We start from the raw sequence: 17,747 nt of genomic DNA, 5'->3' as shown, positions 1-17,747 counted from the left end.
TAGAGGAAGGGCATTTTGGCATTTGTTGATGAATTGGGGCTCTTACAGTGTGAGCAGATCAAGAACCTGAACTGAGCATCTGTGATGCCCAAATCATTTTTGAAAATTTGGGATTTTCAAGTTCATGCTTTCATGTTGAGAAGCTCAAAGACAAGATCATGAAAAGTAGTCAACAAAATAAATCAAACCTAATCTAAGCAAAAACTTTGCAGATGACAAAATCTGAAAACAAAAACTCAGCAGACAGCTTGCTACATGTAGTGTCACAACCTAGAAACTCACTCCAACACTGTGTTTCACCTTTCTTCCTCACTGAATATAACTGACTCTGTGAGGATGTGCTGTGGCACAGCTGTGCTTTGAGCTAAATGTTAATGTCAACGTGCCAACACGTTCACGATGACGATGTTAACATGCTGATGTTTAGTAAATAATATTTACCACGGTCATCATGCTAACAATAGCTAATTAGCACTAAACACGAGGTACAGCTGAGGCTGATGTCAATCCTTTGAGATATTTGGTCATAAAGCAAATGACTGAACATGTGGGAACCATTGTAGAGATATTTCAGTCTAGACCAACTATTCCAAACCTGAAGTCCCTTTGCTAATGGCAAAAGACTGACTACAGGAAGCTTCTAGCTCCATATTTATTTCTTAAGTTCATGCAAGATTTCATTGCAATAATGCAACACATTCTCACAAAATCATTCTATAATATATATTATAATAATAATAATAATTATATATGTGTGTGTGTGTTCTGACATTCATCCTTAGTTTAACTGTAATAATGTGTAATTTTAAGAAGACGCCATAAATAGAATTTTGAACTGGTGTGGACGCAACATGGAGAAATACAGTAAGTCTAAAGCAGTGTAAGCACTTACTTTGAATTTGGATTCTTTTTTTTTTTTCATTGTTGGAGCAGGTTGGACATGAAAGAGATGGAGAACACAACTGACTGTCTAAAGAAATTGTAAACCCAGCAAGCCCAATGGACTGCCTCTACCACCTATTAAGCAATGGAATATATATTAGAAACTGTCACAGTGTAGCAGCAAAGTGAGAGGCTTGCTATTAATTTAAATATCAGTTTATCCAATCCATTCTATTGGACTTCCTGCAATAAATATGGAAAATTAAAGCCATTACATGTAAAACCTCACACTGTCCCCCATTTAACATCACTTTATTCATCCTCCAACCCTATCTCTCTCTCTCATTGTCTTCCCTACCTCACTCTAGAGCCCTGACCATGCCTGCCTCTGCTGCCTGTCTGCTTCTCCTGCTGCTGTGTGGGCTGCTGGGGGGCTGGGTGCTGTCTATCTGCCCCCCTGTGTGCTCCTGCAGCCGGGGACACCGTGTGGTGGACTGCTCCTCGCGAGGCCTAACCAAGCTGCCACCTGGTCTGCAGCATAACATTCGCTTTCTCAACCTCTCTTTTAATAGGTAAGCAGATGCAGCTGTGCTATGTCATTTGGTTTCACACCTCCTCCGCAGGCCAGAAAGGGTTTTCTGTGCTTTACAAGGAAACAGAAATTCTATTTTTTTTCTTTAAGGTTAGGGTTTGAAAGGACAGACAGCTAGCCGGTGTGTGAACGGTAAACACAAAAGGCCACTAACATCCATTTAAATGTGAAGTCTTCCTCACTTCCCCTAATAACACTGCTGGTTGCAGCAAGCAGGACTTTAATGATAAAAATATGTAGCTGTCCCAGATAAGATTCTGTCTCTCGCATGACTAAATTAGACAGAGGAGAGCAGCTCATCATCTCAACTGCTTTCAGACTTGGAGTGTAAAGAGTCAGAATGATGACGTGTTCATATACTGTGGTTTGCGAGAACAGAAATAGCACATTCTTCCTGTTACAAATGAAAGTTCAACTCATGAGTAATAATAACTGCTCATGAATTTCTGGTCTGGTAATGAGCAGCAGCTTATGGTGGCTAATGTTAGCTACTTTTAATAAACGTCAGTTACACAACAATGTCTGCCTAAAGTCAGACAGTCAGTTTGTTGATTTTAAGACTAGTCTTCACTTGTGCTACTGCTACATTATGTGTTATATACTATAATCCTAACCTGTGGCCACGGGGGCTGCAAAAGTAACATTTACAGTTGTTTAACAGTTTGTACGATTAGGTCAACTGGCAACATAAAGCAGCTTTCTAAACAAAACCTCAACAGAGTAAGGATCTTGTTGACTGTGTGTGTGTATATATGTGTGTGTTTTTTTTTTAAATATTACATTCTTCTGTCAGCTTGCAGGGTCTGGACAACCAGCTCAGCCACTATGCCCACCTGCGAACTCTGGATGTGTCCTACAACCGCCTGGAGAGCCTGCCTCCTGCTTTGCCGCGGTCTCTGTGGGACCTCCGAGCGGCAGGGAATCATCTACGCTCGCTGGACAAAAACGACACAGCTTATCACTGGAACCTGAAAGTACTGGACGTGTCAGACAATGAACTGGAGAGAGTGGTCTTCATCAACAACACGCTGCCGAGTCTCCAAACTCTCAATCTCAGTTACAACAGGTTTTGGACTGTGCCCACAAATATGCCGCACAACTTGGAGAGCATCGATTTGTCACATAACTATCTGGTGCAGATCCTGCCTGGATCCTTGGATCGACTGCACAGGTTGACTCAGTTCTACTTGCATGCTAATCGCTTCTCCTGGCTGTCTGAAGGGATCTTTGATAAGCTGAGGGGGCTGCAGCTGATGACTCTTGGGGATAACCCCTGGGCTTGTGAGGAGGAGGAAAACATAACGAGGCTCCTGAGGTGGGCCGAGCGGTCCCATGCGACTGTCTTGGGCTGCCCCTGTTACACAAGACCTATCTGTGGTCAAGCCCATCTGGCGACACCAGGGGGGGAGTGGCACTCTGCGCTGTTCACAGAGCCACCGCTCTGGGTTAACAGTGATGGTGAAGAGCATGATGCTCAATCGCCCGCAAGGACTGCAGAGGCCACGTCCAGTTACCAAGCAAAGTCTGCGCTTTTTGAGACTGGAATCTATCAGGACAAAAGAGGTGTAAATGAATCTGGGGACCATATGGTGTTTGTCTGGACGTCTTCTACAAGTTTTGAGAGCTTCTCCACACATACAAGCACAACAGCGCGCCCACAGTCTTCAACAAAGAAGCCCAAAGTAGCTAACTCACGGAATAAAGGCCGTGGACTTCTCTGTGAGACTCAACAAACTGTCACCCTGACTATTGTAGTCATGAGTCACATCCTTCTGAAAACACCTTGACTAGATACACAAATACTCTGCTTACTGGATTATTATGGACAGTGAACGTATGACCAAGCAACTCCACTTAGCACCTCCATTTTCATTTCCCTGGTAAAACTGTTGCAACTGTTACTGCCTTCTGTCACTTTTATCAACGTTATCACCTTCTTTCCGACTAGCTGAACATGTACAACATGACAATGTCTTTCAAATTCTTGTATACAAAGATGAACTGTATAAACTTACAAGACAGAAAACAATTCAAAATATCGGAATATATGATTCAACTGGCGTGCTAATGTCAATGCTCAACTCTCAGTATAATGCTTGTGCACTGATAGTCTTCTGTGCTCTATGCTTTCTTTATAATATTGATGCCTGTGCTACAATTAGTCCCGCTGAGCCATTTCAAACAGGATTGACAACACACACTATATAACATTCCACAGCCCCTTATTGCCACACCTAACTCACTCTGTCACTGAGCAGTGAGGAACATAAAAAGTCTGTACGGAGAAATAGGAAAAAGGTTACCAATAAAGGGCTACTGTAGGTCAAATTCAAGATAAAAAAAATGAAGAATTCATAGAATAGTCATAGGATTGTAAAAAAAGAATAAACATTGTTCCAGTGTAATGCCATGAATCCCTGATGATTTAATACTGTATGCAACTAAAATGAACTTCAAGAAGAAAAACCAAAGCACAAAATCATCTTGCTGAAAAGAAAGAGTAAGCTGGCCCGTCAAGAACTTCCACAAAGACAAGAATTCTTTTGTATTCCTGTCAAAGATTCCAGAAGAAGCTCTTTTATTGTCATGTTTAGTAAGCTGTTACTGTGTTTCTAAATCAGAATGTTGATGCTGGTGCTATTTTTTTTTTTTTTTACTGTAAGGTCATTTACAGTCCATTCTAAAATGGGCTGACAGTATCTTTAGTATTCCGTGCTCTAACTGACCAGTCCTGGTAAAGAATGGCTCCTGATAGGGCAGCAGCAGAGGAAGTGCTCTGGTCTGGATCAGGAGTTAGTCGTATACAGCCCAGCTTGTAAGCGAGCTGAGAGGCGCAGAGCACAGAGGTCTTTTTCATCACTCCGTTCCACATTTATACCATGGTTAAGATTGACAGGTATGGAAGAGCGTTTGGGAAAAGTCACATTCTATGACTGAAAATATGATTTTAAAATCACGGGCTCCCTGATTGATGACTCACATTATTCTTTTAGTTCTTTTAAGTGGCAACCCCTAAATTTTTTCCCTCTAAAGCGATACATAAAAAGAGTCAGTGGCGGACATTATGGATCCTGAGGTTAAAGAATTCAGCATGTCGGGATCTGTATTAAGTTTCACATTTTTACAGCTATCAGCATGGTGAACTTGAGCCTTAAATTAGGACCTGGTGCAGCAACACATTACCATTCTTTTAATCCAAGTAGAAAGACCTAAAGACTACTGATGTAATAAAGAAGAGAAATATTATCAATCTTTGTGTGATTTATTGACTGAACTGAAAACAGAACTCTACTTGCACCTGGCTGTTATTCAAATCTGTAGACTTCCAGATGGACTGCTGACTTTGCAGAGATTCAGTTGAATGTTTTGTGAATAAAACGCTCACTGAATAAAGACAGACCTAGCGCTCATGACTAATTATTTGTTTTTCTAACCTACACTTTATGGAATGATTTTTTGATTTTCCAAGATCTAAAATGGTAGTAAAGAAATGACTGGATCAGAACTCCTGATAAACATGTTCACCATCAGCAAAGGCATCATATGTGAGTTCAAGCAGCCAGACAGCAGAGTTTTTTTCTCTGAGGTCAAGAAGTGTGCTTGCCCACGTCTTTGTTACTGAGTGCAGATGGACCAAAATGTCTGTGTATCCAAACAGAAAAAAAGACAAAGGACCCAGTTTATGGACATAATACAAAAAGTTATCATTAGTGGTAATTAAAAAGAAGAATAACACATGTATGTGCTTTGCTCTGAAAGCTTAATGGGAATTCCAGCTATTACAGTGGGCTTTCCCTACCTCTGTATGGATTGACCTACTATGAAACAGTTATTAGGCTCTGAAAGCTGATTTGTTGGTACAGAGGCAGATTTAAGACTGAGCAGAGAGTTGATAAGTCAAGTGGTAACTTTTTCAGTTCAGCAAGGGTCAGCTGACATTCTGTTGATATCTGCTGACATCAGCAGAACCCTCTCCATGACAACTAAGTAAACTCCATATTTGAGGTTGACAAAACATGCTAATGAAGACCATGTGATATGACTGACAGCTCCAAAAAAAAGCAGCGAAGTTGACACTGAGTTGGGACTGTTACTATCTGCAAAGTCAAAAATGCACCTTCATGCTCACAAATTCATCAGTTGGTGTGTTGATTCAATTCTATAGCAGGTTGTGAAGTTATAATATTGGACTACATTATATAGAAAGGAGTAAAAATATTAGAAACACCTTACAATATAATGTAAACCAATACAAAAATATAACACTACCAGTTTTACAAAGACAGTATTTATCATTTGTTGTATTCTATTGCATTACAGAGTACTAGGGTTTCTATTTTTCTGGTCACTGTGTGATTTGTTGCATTTAGGCCATGTTCAGACCAAATCCGGCAAAGCATGAAAAAATGGCAGCCTTCCCATCCATTTGAATGGGGGCAGAGCGTTTAGGCTGCAGGAGTGGGGACCGCACAGGGCTCAGCAAAAAACTGCAGCGGCTGCCCAGCAAAAAGTTGAACCTGAATGCAACCCCACATCACATCCCACTGTGCTGTGTTTTTGGCTTCTGATAAGTCCTTAAATGCATTCATCTGTAACTCCAACTCAACTTCCTGGATTGTATTTGATTGTCTCAGCGTTATCTCAAACAACGTGCCCCCACCATTGCAGCCCCCCCTGCACCGTAGTGCTAAATATGGTCTGAATGCAGCCTTACTGCTTTTACAAATGTATTTTTATCCAGAGTACAGAGACAAAAACACAATTCTACACTTGCTGAAGCCCTGAGGAAGAAAAGCCTTTCCAAGTTCAAAGGTATCACAAGCTGCTACTAATTAACAGTCTCTAAGTTCAGTCCTCTTCCACCACTTCATAGCAATTTAACACAGTTTTAATGTTTTAGTCATATACAACTTAGCATGTATACTTCAGTGCCAACCATTCTCCACAGCATGCTTAACTTATCTTTTATTGTTGGTGACTGTTTGCATAAGCTGCTATCATCATCAGAATTTGTGCAAACTTATGCATTTACTTATGCTAAAACTTCCATTGCTAAACCTTTTGGAGAAATGCAGAAATACGATCAAGAACTGTTTTATACTATCACAAACTTCAAAAGCAATAACCAGACAATAAAGACGACAAGGAAGCGTAAAAAAAAAAAAGACTAAGTTGAAGGCTTACCTGCGGGCCACATAGTAGAAGACTGGGTTGCCGGTCTTGGAGGTTCCTGCCTGGTAGAAGATGTTGAGGGTCTTCAAGGCTTTGAACTCCTCCTTCTCATGGACCTGGTGCCTACATGACAAACCATACAGCTTAGCATCAGTCACACCTTCATTTATTTGACAGGGTTTATGACCCAGTGCTGTTGTACAAATCAACAGGTTTCTTATTTACAATGATGGACTGGCAAGTGCCAGAAGACACATTTCACATTTCAGAGAAACTCTGAAATGGAAACAGGAGGAGGAATCAGACCTAAACACAGAAGACATCTGTAAGCTACAGTGCATGCACCTGAACGCACATCTTCCATCATATCACAGCATTTGCCAGCTGCACTAGCAAGCAGTATTTTCTGTATTGCAAAGAGTGATAAAGTTAGAAACAAAAGGCCACAGAAAAACACCTAAAATGGACTTTGTATTACTATCAGAAGGCAATCCAAAATGTACTGTTTTGATTTGGTCACATCAGAAATCACAAAGCTGGATAAAGCGTAAGAATATAAACAAATGCTGCAACAGAAACACAGGAAGAAAAGTCACAATGGAGAAAATAAAAGATTTTTGAAATCTTACTTAGACTATGAATTAGATACATCTTCCTTTAAAGGATGGGTTCACAATTTTTTAGCAGTCAGGTGTCCAAACAAACAGTGAAATAGGTTTTTCTTGCTGTAATCATTCCTCCCGTCATACTGACCATTAGAAGATCCCTTCATAATGCACTTACAATGGAAGTGATGGGCTCTAGTGTCCTGGTCGGCTGGTTGATTAGTTGGTCGATATGCTCTCGTCTGACCAAACTCTTATTGGTCGAATAATCACTGTGTTACTTTCATAAGGAGAAAAGTGCTACATCAATAGCCTTCCAGGATTAATCCATTACTTCCTGCGGCGGCCGGTCAGCAAAAGAAATTACCGAATTATTTTTCAAAAACACTCCCATGGTTTTCACAACTTTGAACTTGCCCAACCTAATGGAGACTGCTAGGTCTAACTGTAGGTCTAACTGTACTCAATGTTTACTGAGCGTTTACTGAACATTTACTGAATCAGTGTTTCTCCTATAATCATAACAACGAGACCCCCGCCAGGCCAAAGAAATATTTTTTTAATGCCAAAAATATCGCCAAATATCCATCCATTCAGAAAACAATAGCATTTTGGAGCCTCTGTGCAGTGCTGTTCTGAAACATGAGTCAACCTGTGTGTTGTTGCCTAGGAAACTACTGGTAATGTAGCTCTCTCTATGGCAGTGCATAATATGTGTGCGTAGCGAGTTGGAAAGAGAGAGTGGCAGAAAAGTGATGGTGAACGTGAGTGGAGTAGAGGCAAAAGTTAACAATAAGTTGTCAGTCTGGCAGTAAATGTACAGCACAGACTGGTTAGCTCCAAAGTTAGCAACAATGGGTTAGCCTAACCTGAAGATATTAAACAAAGAAATATGTGGCTGCTGAGTTCACTCTGTCCCATAACATCCAACAATTTTTAATTTCCCCCAACATCCTGAATATATTCTGACTATATAATGTATCACATGGCATGGCCAATGCACACACTGTGGAAACACATTTCACACTTAAGTATCAGTCTATGTAAAAATTAAACATCACAGCTACATAATGAAAAGAGAGATGAGGCTCAGCAGAGACTTAGAATCTCCCAGTGTGACTTTTTTATTGTGAAAGGTAAAGAGAGAGGAGCTCTGGCTTGAGGAGACATTATGTAATGTTATGTATGTAATGTAAGCCTACCTGGTCATGAACTCCTCAAACTTGGAGCTGGTCAGGTTGAGACTGGACCAGTGGGTGTCAGCCACAGGTTTGTGTTCGGGAGGCCCCAGGTAGGCCAGGAGGGTCGCCATCTTGTCAAAAGGTCGCCTGCCCACAGCCTTGTGGTCCCTGGAAATAAGATCATGATCATCATTTAACAGAAATGATTGGCACAGTATTGAGAACATACAATAGAACACATAATCACTATGCTTTACAAACTCATCTATCCTGACCTGTTACTGGACAGGTACTGGCCGATCCTCTCCTGGTTGTTCCACAGCAGTCTGTGGAGGGCCAGCACATTACCGTCACTGATGAAGGACAGACTGTGGTTGACAGAGTCGCTGGGTGGAGAGTCAGATGCTATATCCAAGAAAAACCTGTGGTGGAGAAGAGAGAGAACACACTCAACCTACACACAGAGGATACACCATACCAGACTCCTCACTGCTTTAGTTACAGGGTTCTTCGTTTTTCATCTCAGAGCTGAGACCATGCCCACACTAAGCCGGTTAAATGCATAAACGCATCTTTTTCTCTCCGTTTTGGCTCTCTGTCCAGACTAAAACGTCACCCATAGTGTGTAAATGTGGAAACACTGGCTTGTTGTTGTAGCGTGTACGGGGAAAACAGAGCTTTGTAGAAACACTTGGATAGACAGACACTGTCATGAAGGATTTTAACTTGTAACCTTAGACATTTTGTGTCATGTTGAATCCATTCTGCTAATACAGACTAACTGATTTGACATCAGCGTGTGTTTCTGGGTGCATATGTGAAAAAAGTAGTATAAGCCCTTTTTTGTCTTTAGAGGGAGCCGTTTGAAATCTGATAAATTTCCTCAGGCGATGTCACTTGAGTCAGCCTCGGTTAGGGCTGAAGACTACAAGTGTGAAAATGAATGAGACTTGGTCAAAACCTAGTATACGGCTGGACCGAGGGGCTTTTAATTTGAAAGAACGGATACAGGAAGTGGCAACATGTGGTGACCAAGCCCCCAGGAAGTGCACCAGGCATTGACTGAAGCCGATTTGACGTAGGGCCTTTCTATTTTTTTTAAATTTTATTTTATTGAGAAACATTTTTCAAGCAATACATTTTGAAATCATAATCACAAGTTTTCAGGGAATTATCACGATATAGACAAAGAGTTTAAAACTAAAGAAAAACAAAGGTATTTGGTTATCTAGAAATATGCAAAAAATTAACATACATATGAACCCACATGAGGTTTACTTTATCAGGTATAACACTGAAGAGTTTGCATAAATGAATAGTTTTAAATGTGAGTGTTTGAAGATATATGCTTAGATCTATTTGTTTAAATGTACTATACTCCACATGCTAACTGGATCTTTTAGAAATGTTTTGATCCAGTTAATTTTAATAATATGGTTGAATGAAGAAAAGTCCAAAACGTTAAGACCTCTCTCTGTTAGAGACATAACCTCTTTTTTTTTACCTTGTGTGGCTTATTTTTCCCAAATAAAGTTAAAAAGCCAGTCTAAACAAGGGGTTGTATGTTTGGTGACATCAAGGGAGGAAAGAGGCTCTTGTTTTTGCTCTAGCAGCCCACATAGTGACTGGCCCACCGGGATTTCTCCTGGAGCTCCGGATGGCCAGTCCGACTCTGCCCCGAGATGATGACGGATGTTGACCAGCCAATCATCGTAGGAGCTGGGCTGTGTCACGCTGGATGTAGCGGGAATAACAGGAATTTATTTATTTATTAAAAAAACACCCCCAGAGAAAGGGCGCTTTCTCTCCAGGAGGCCAAATGGGCAGTTGCTCAAGCCCCCTTTGAGGTCCATCTATGCACATGCCAAGCTGTCAAGGTCCATTATGGGTAATGTAGGCCTCAGACATATGTCAATATCAGTGGTACAACCCAAAAGGCTACAATGCATCAAAATGCAGATGACATTTATGAAAATTCATTGATATTTAATGTTATATCTGCCAGTGTGATTTACTTCTTATCACATTAACATTCACATTTCCTTGAATATTTAAGCATTCTTGCTTTATTTATACAGTATCAAGGGTCCATTTCTTTGAAGCGATGACAACCTCTAGTTTTAGCCCTTTCAGATGCCACCATACAAAGTTTTCAGCAAAGCAATACTTTTAACCAAACTATAATTGGACAGTTCTTCCCAAAGCAATACAACACGTCCAGAGTTTATGACTGTAACTGTTATATTTGGGGGGAACTGAGTGACAGGGATTTCTGTGTTCAGAGACTGAAAGAGGGGAGTCAGTATCAGTGTCTTACCTCCTGGCTGAATCAAAGTTGCTCTTCACAAAGTCATTAAAAGGCCTCATGTGCTCTTCTTTTGTAAACAAGACATGATTGGCAATGCTCTGCAGAATCTGGAGGAAAAGACAGGAATACACAGATATGAAATATAAAGGAAGATAGATATTGCAAAAAAAAAAAAAAAGATTAGCTACTTTTTGTCTATGTAACTTTTGAAAGAAGATTCAACAAATGAAAAGTTGTATTAATAAGGAATAAAACACATACTTGCTCAATACAATACACACAATGTTCTTCCACTATAAACTGACTTGGTCTGGTAGACCAGTAGCTTATGTAGGCTGATGTTAGCATTGAGAGTAGCAAACATTAAATGAGTCAGTAGATGAACCTTGTCGACTTGTAATACAGTTAGACTGTGTTTCAGCATACAGCAAAAGCATTATCTAGTTATGATGAGTGCTTAAACACCAAGACTAGGATTCACAAGGTCGCATCATTAAATGTCTCATTATGTCAAATAAACAGTCCAAAACCTGTACATGTTTAATCTACTATCATATAAGACCAACAAGAGCAGCAACTTCTCACATTTTCATCTTTGCTTTAAAAAATAACCTAAACGATGAATCGATTATCAAAATAGTTGCCATGAATTTTCTTTCGATGGACTAATTGATCCATCGTTGCAGCGCTCCCGCATGTAGCCGTTCAGAATGACCATAAACACTTTTGCCCTCCAACGTGGTCAGACAGCACATTGTACCAACTAAGGCTTTTTGTGCATATCCCAGCAGTTAGTTTTGACCGTATTACATATAATTTATTTATTTACACAAATGAATGGATGGATGAAGGAACATGTCAGCCAGTGCAGTGGTGTGGCTCACTGACTGACTCACTGTGTTTTTAATAGTTATTGGACGACAACGATCTACGGCACAGAGGAATGAGATATATCAGGCTTTGGATACACATACGATACTCTTAAAATTAATGTGTTCATTTTTTAATTAATTTGAAGTATTTAACATGTTTAAAAAAAACCCAAAAAAACCGCGATTAACGCAACACTACCTTTCAGAGGCTGTAGTGGGAGAGTGAAGATACTGGTATCATATGAAACTAAACGACCTAAGGCATCGATTGTTACCAACCTTGTCATGGTTGGTAGAAAATCACCAGCCTTATCCTTTAAGTTCATATGTTGAACTTTTAGCAAACTGTTGCTTATCTTCACATTCAGCAGTTACAGTTGTCTTGTGTTTTCTATCCACCTGGTAGTTCATAACAAAATTGATTGTAGCCGCTTTAATCATTAGCACATGTTGCTGTTACAAAAACAGCCCCTTGATGACTATATATGACGCAACAGAAGGACTGAAACCATTTACAATGATTACTACCTCTATTCAGCTGCATCACAAGACCATCCCAATCACTCTTACCTTGGACATGAGTTTGAGACCTCGCTCTATCCTGGGCAGGGGCTTCTTATCCAAGATGCCAGCCTCATAAGGGGAAACGATTGCTGGGTTGACAAAGCGCAGAAACATGGCGCTGCCCACCGCACCAATGCTGTTCTGTGGGAACCGCTGACTCACCACCTGTGTGAAGGAGGATGGAAGGAGCCGGGGATGACAAAGGAGGGGAAAATGACGGGGAAATGTAGAACAAATGGAACAGAGGAGAGAGGTTTGAGCAGGGGACCGGGGTTTAAGCAAAGGAAAGGAGAAAATATTGAATATGGATTTCCATAAATTAAGGAGCACAAATGAGGGAACGATGAGAACAAAAGAATATATATGTGTCAATATGTGTAACAGGTGAAAGAGCAGAGTGAGGTGAGCCATGACAAAAACAGTAAGATGTTGGGTTCAGGAGGAGGAACAGTGGAGAAAGACATATGAAGAGAGACTTAGAAACAATCCCAATTCATGTTGGACTATAACGAGAGTGAGGAAGTTACTCCAATTAAAGCCCAAGTAAGAAGTAAGACACAGAGAGAAAGACAAGGAACCCAACCGTCTTCTCTCTGTAGGGGAAAAAAAGAATCTGAACTGGAATTCATCATCACAAAAAAAAAAAAAAAAAAAAATCAGACGGTGACAGATGTAGAGCCATGAGTTGTGGTGCAAAGCAGTAGATGAGCCGCACAAGTGACCATCCAAAAACAACACAATCTGCACATCACATCTTGCTTTGAGGCAAAGCAGGGTTGTGTGCGATGCATTCCAGAGGAGACACAACTTAACGTCATATGTTCCAGAATCGGACACAGTCAGTGCTGCTGAGATTTCAGTTTTTCTCTCGTCAAGCTTCCAATCAGTCAACAACATGTAGAAGGATGGATGGATGACAAGCTAAAAAGTCCAAACAAATCCCTAATATGTATTATCACATGTGTCGCAAGACCCGGACCATTCTAAATAGTAGCAAGTATCGTTATCCTTTGCCCATTGAAGGAAGAGCCTGGTTTATTACAACATGGGTCTCATTATTGTAGTTCTGCCAACCATTCCTATCGGTAATAATAAGACTGAACTTGCCAAGTTAATTCTGAAGTCTGAGAGCACAATGACTTCACTAAAAGAAGTCAGATGGGTTCAGAAACACAAGCAATCATATAGAAACAAGTTAGAAACAAATTTGGTCAAACTTAGGCACATTTTTGACATAATAGTTGGGAGTACTAAGGAGCCACAGGAACTACACAAGGAACTATAAGTCTCTTTTGGGCATTCCTGTTTGCTTTTCCACTGTATCTGAAAAACAATGGGGATTAGCAAAATTAGACTGATAACGTGTTTAAAAAGTTGGAAGACATGCAGAGGTGGTTAAGGAGACTGTCTCCAGAGTAGATGATATCTTGAGTGTTTTAAGGTTATTTATTCCTGTTTTTTAACATAACCGCAATCAAACAATCTATTGTTCACTCTTTAGATCCCAAGTTGTAATAAACTGGTATGATCCCTTAATACAAGGCTATGAAAGGTGGAAAATTCAAGTAGCAGCAACCAGATATTGTCCTAATATCATGAAGAACAGTGGCTGTGGTCAGCCTAAACTACATTGGCCACAATAGATTCCAACTGGGGCACATTGTCACAGTGGCGAAAAATCATTAAAAAAAAAAAAAAATCGAACAAACAAACAAAAAAAAACATCTCCTGCAGCAAAATCAACGTATTCTCTGCCAATCTGTATAGTCAGTACGCCCTGAGAAATTAATGTTTCACTTAACACACCGCTTCAGAATTCAAGTGAAACAATGAATATTTGGCATGAATGGCAGCAAAGATGTTGGTGATGTTACAGGATTGGTCTGAAATGTCTATTTTCTCCTGCTGTAACAACCTGACACCCATGGAATCCTCTGTAACTGACATCATTCAAAGTGACCACAGCTGCTGTACCACACTAGACTGTTTAGTCACATTTAAATCCTACAGTAGTATGAGTTTGATTAGCAATTCAATTCAATTTTATTTATATAGCGCCAAATCAGCTATCTCAAGACATTTTTCATATAGAGCAGGTCTAGACTGTACTCTTTGTTTAGCAAAAGATACTTTGAAGATATTGTCCTGTAAAGTAATGATGCAATGTTAAAAAACTGGGCCCTCATTTCTACATTTATCAGATAGACTTGAGGTATGTCCGATAAAGGGAGCACTGACGTTAACCCACACAACACATACTGTATCTGCATGCATGAGCATACACACCCATACATTCACTGCCCAACAAACTGCCCACAATTCTTCCTATGCTGAATTCCCACTCTTTTCAGGAGATCATTTTCCAGGACATTTTTTAGTACAGGAATTGGAGCACACACACATCTTTGTTTTTTCAAAGTAGGAAGAATAACTGACACGTGCATATGAAAGTTCTAAAGGATGCATGTTGCATATATAAGGACTGACTAAGTAAAGCAGTGGTTAAAGTTGAAAAAATAATAATCGAGGAGTAGATAATCACGTTAGATTGACCTCTCTTTCCCTAGAATATGACTTTACTGCATATTTAAAAAAAGCCAGACAATGGGGAGTGGTCTGCTGTTTCTCCAGCTCCTGGAGAACTCCCTCAGGGATGACTCAGAACCTAGACTAAAACCTTTTTCCTTAATCAATGTTACTCAACGACAACACATTATTTCGCACAGTATTCAACAAATGCTTCCCCATTCTGTGGTCTTGTGGAGAAAGTGAACGAAGTTCAAACCTCAAAAAGTGAGGCAGAAATGTGATTGAATCATCATGCTACATAGAAACGAGTTCAGTAGTTTTGTTTGGTTTACATCAGTGTGTCCAATTTCATCCTTTTTTTGATTATAGCACCACATGTGCAGTTGTAAAGACAGCAGGTCAATGGAATTCCATAAGATGCTGGTGCAGTGACAGGGGTCAGCAGCAGCATCTTTGCAGTCATGCCTCCTTTCAGATGAAACTGTCAGTCAAGCACTGCTCTGCTGCTGCAGACCAGCAGTCTTACATGACCTGTGTAAGACTTGGGGTGCTAAACGTACTGACCATTTCACTGTGTTTTACAGCCAACACCAAATATTGCCCATTTAAAACACCCTCAACACCAAATAATCTCAATTTGAACCTGATTAAGACCTGAACTTTCAGCTGCTGAAATCTCTGCCTTGTTCACAGTGGAAGAAAAATATATAGACATTGTGGAGAACAGCAATCCAACACATTACAACTTTTGTCTTACTTGAGGGGTGTTTTCCAGACCTGGGAAACTACTTATTAACTATGTGATGGTATTGGTAAGACAAATGTTAATCAAATGGTATAAAGGTTTTATCTGACAAATTTAGAACAATGCCAGTGTAAACTTAACTGCAAAACCTCTCCAAAAAAAAAAAAAGAAATACATACACCTATGTTTTAAATATACTGTAGGAGATACAATAAACAGAAGCAAAAATGAGGACTTGTGAAAAGAGATCAACCAAACCATGTTCCCACAATGTGACTGACTCCATGACAGTTTGTAACAAAAAGAATAAGAGAAGAATGATATGTAAGGTGGATGACCTCTTCTGAGACATATTGCATGTTCTCTGTGGACATAAATATTAAGTAACCACAACATTACATTTGGGCTTCTGTCTTGGACTGCCAACTTAAATGTTGTGACATTTTTGTATTTATTGTCATCCATCATAGTGAGAAAATTGTTAAATGAGGATAAAATGGAGAGGTGTAGGCTTGCACATTGTATAATATGGTTGACGACAGAAAATGGAGAAAATGGCAAAAATTAAGATGTATTGCCCTTGATATACAGACAATTAAACAAATACTGCAGCACCCTCACTAAAGCTGATAGTGTAATGTTATATTCTCTATGATAAGAGTCATCAGACACATCGATTAAAGAAAGAACAGAGAATAAGGTGCATGGTTTCCCTATGTGTAGACGTGTCCTAGATGTAGTGTTTGATGAATGGACAGGTAGATGGGAGCTTATCCACAATCCCTCCTCTTATTTCATCATGGGGAACAATGAAACATTATAAATACAGTCAAGCTTAGTATGGCCAGACTGGATTTTTTAAGGCTGATACAGATATCAATATTCAGAGGGAATTTCAGAGTTTAATAAATAACATACATAATCATTTTTGATAAGGATCCCTTAAATCTGGTTATTACAGAATTGTCACCAAGGTATGCAGTGAGCAAGACATTTAACAATGTAAATGTAAACTTGTCAGCTCTCTGGTGGACATACTATGTAATGGAGACACTGTTTTTAAATGAGCTCTAACATGTCTTCCACATTTCTCTGCTTACATTTTCTTACTTTGACCAACATATATTGCATGTACTGATATACTGCATGTGTGACTGGCTAAGATTGGCCGCTATATCAGTTGGTCAATTTATCAGCCTGGCTCTAATGCTTAGGGTTATGTAAAAAAAAATCTGGATAGAGCAAATTGCCTGTAGTTTTGGCTTCTGATGCCTGAAGAGATCTTAAAGACTTCAAAGGATGTTTGAAGGAGCTTCAGTGATGAAGACGGATCAGGAATCAGTGATTCTATGACTTCTACAGAGTAATGCATCTTGCATCACCAATATATTCATCTTTTTTTGTTTCTCACATGCATTGGTCTTTGTACTATCTCCATTTGTTCTGTGTTATTATCTGCTTGTCAGTCATCAACACTACGAATTGCACCTGCACGAAAGGTGCTATACAAATAAAGTTTAACTGGTTGAATAAATAACTAAAAACATTACTTCGGGTGGAGCTTCAGAGCTATAGCGTGTGAAGGTGATTTAAACACACAAATGTACATTATTTTGTTGTTATGTTGTGAAGAAACTATGGAACATATTGAAAATATTTATCAATGACTCTGGGTCTCTACTGGAAGCCATTGTAACAAAACACGCCAACAGTCCTCCCCTCCATGATGATGATGATGATGATGATCATCATCGTCTCTTGGTCCCATTCAACAGTGCTACCTGCAGTGCAGCAACTGCCACCTAACAGTGCTTTCTCACCAATGCCTCTAGCCAACATCAGCTTCCCTCTAGATGTAGATGCTCACTGCAGGAAGATTCAGCTACAGCAGTTAACAAACATCCCAAGCCTGTCCTTACCGAGGCACCTACAGAAACAAGTAAGAGAAAGTCCACCCACAAACATAATTCATTGCATTCTCATTATAAACAATACTAAATAATAATAAGAATAATCTTTTATGTTTCTACAAATTAGAGGCCAAACATTTTTCATGTTTTAAAGAAACAGTCAACATTTTTGGCAAGCAAGCTGTTTGCCCTCTTAAAATTGTCAGTTAACATTGATCATTTAATTTCTGTGCATCTAGTAGAGAAAGTGATGTGGGATTTTATTCAGAATGGTTAAGCATAAAGACTGGAAACAGAGAGAGAAGATGCTGTGACTGCATTTTTTTAAAAAAGTCCTATCCTTGTAGTGGTGTTGCCAGGTCTGGAATGTTACACGGACATCTATGG

At 39.7% G+C, this 17,747-nt stretch overlaps 2 protein-coding genes across 7 annotated transcripts in view; one reads left to right on the top strand and one right to left on the bottom strand.

Moving 5' to 3' along the window:
- Nucleotides 1-17,747, bottom strand: part of nf1a (neurofibromin 1a) — a 95,160-nt gene that overhangs the window by 34,994 nt on the left and 42,419 nt on the right. For all 6 annotated transcript variants that reach the window (XM_042415405.1, XM_042415407.1, XM_042415406.1 and 3 more), the window contains 5 exons: nt 12,183-12,341; nt 10,750-10,847; nt 8,708-8,854; nt 8,454-8,600; nt 6,659-6,769 (listed from right to left, as the gene is read on the bottom strand). In XM_042415405.1, coding sequence (XP_042271339.1) covers nt 6,659-6,769; nt 8,454-8,600; nt 8,708-8,854; nt 10,750-10,847; nt 12,183-12,341 — 662 coding nt within the window. The remainder of the gene's footprint in view (nt 1-6,658; nt 6,770-8,453; nt 8,601-8,707; nt 8,855-10,749; nt 10,848-12,182; nt 12,342-17,747) is intronic.
- omgb (oligodendrocyte myelin glycoprotein b) lies at nt 1,261-3,261 on the top strand. The gene is made up of 2 exons (XM_042413476.1): nt 1,261-1,454; nt 2,268-3,261. The coding sequence occupies exons 1-2, from the start codon at nt 1,261-1,263 to the stop codon at nt 3,259-3,261; spliced, it is 1,188 nt and encodes a 395-aa protein (XP_042269410.1).

The sequence above is a fragment of the Thunnus maccoyii genome, chromosome 6 (genome assembly GCF_910596095.1).
Source record: "Thunnus maccoyii chromosome 6, fThuMac1.1, whole genome shotgun sequence".
NCBI lineage: Eukaryota > Metazoa > Chordata > Actinopteri > Scombriformes > Scombridae > Thunnus > Thunnus maccoyii.
Note: the sequence above shows the minus strand (reverse complement) of the source record. Positions and strands in the feature narration are given on the sequence as shown.

Bases quoted from the DNA above. Each gene is read 5' to 3' on its own strand.
- omgb (XM_042413476.1), top strand. From the start codon at position 1,261: ATGCCTGCCTCTGCTGCCTGTCTGCTTCTCCTGCTGCTGTGTGGGCTG. The intron at 1,455-2,267 runs GTAAGCAGATGC...TTCTTCTGTCAG, and splicing joins CTCAACCTCTCTTTTAATAG to CTTGCAGGGTCTGGACAACC.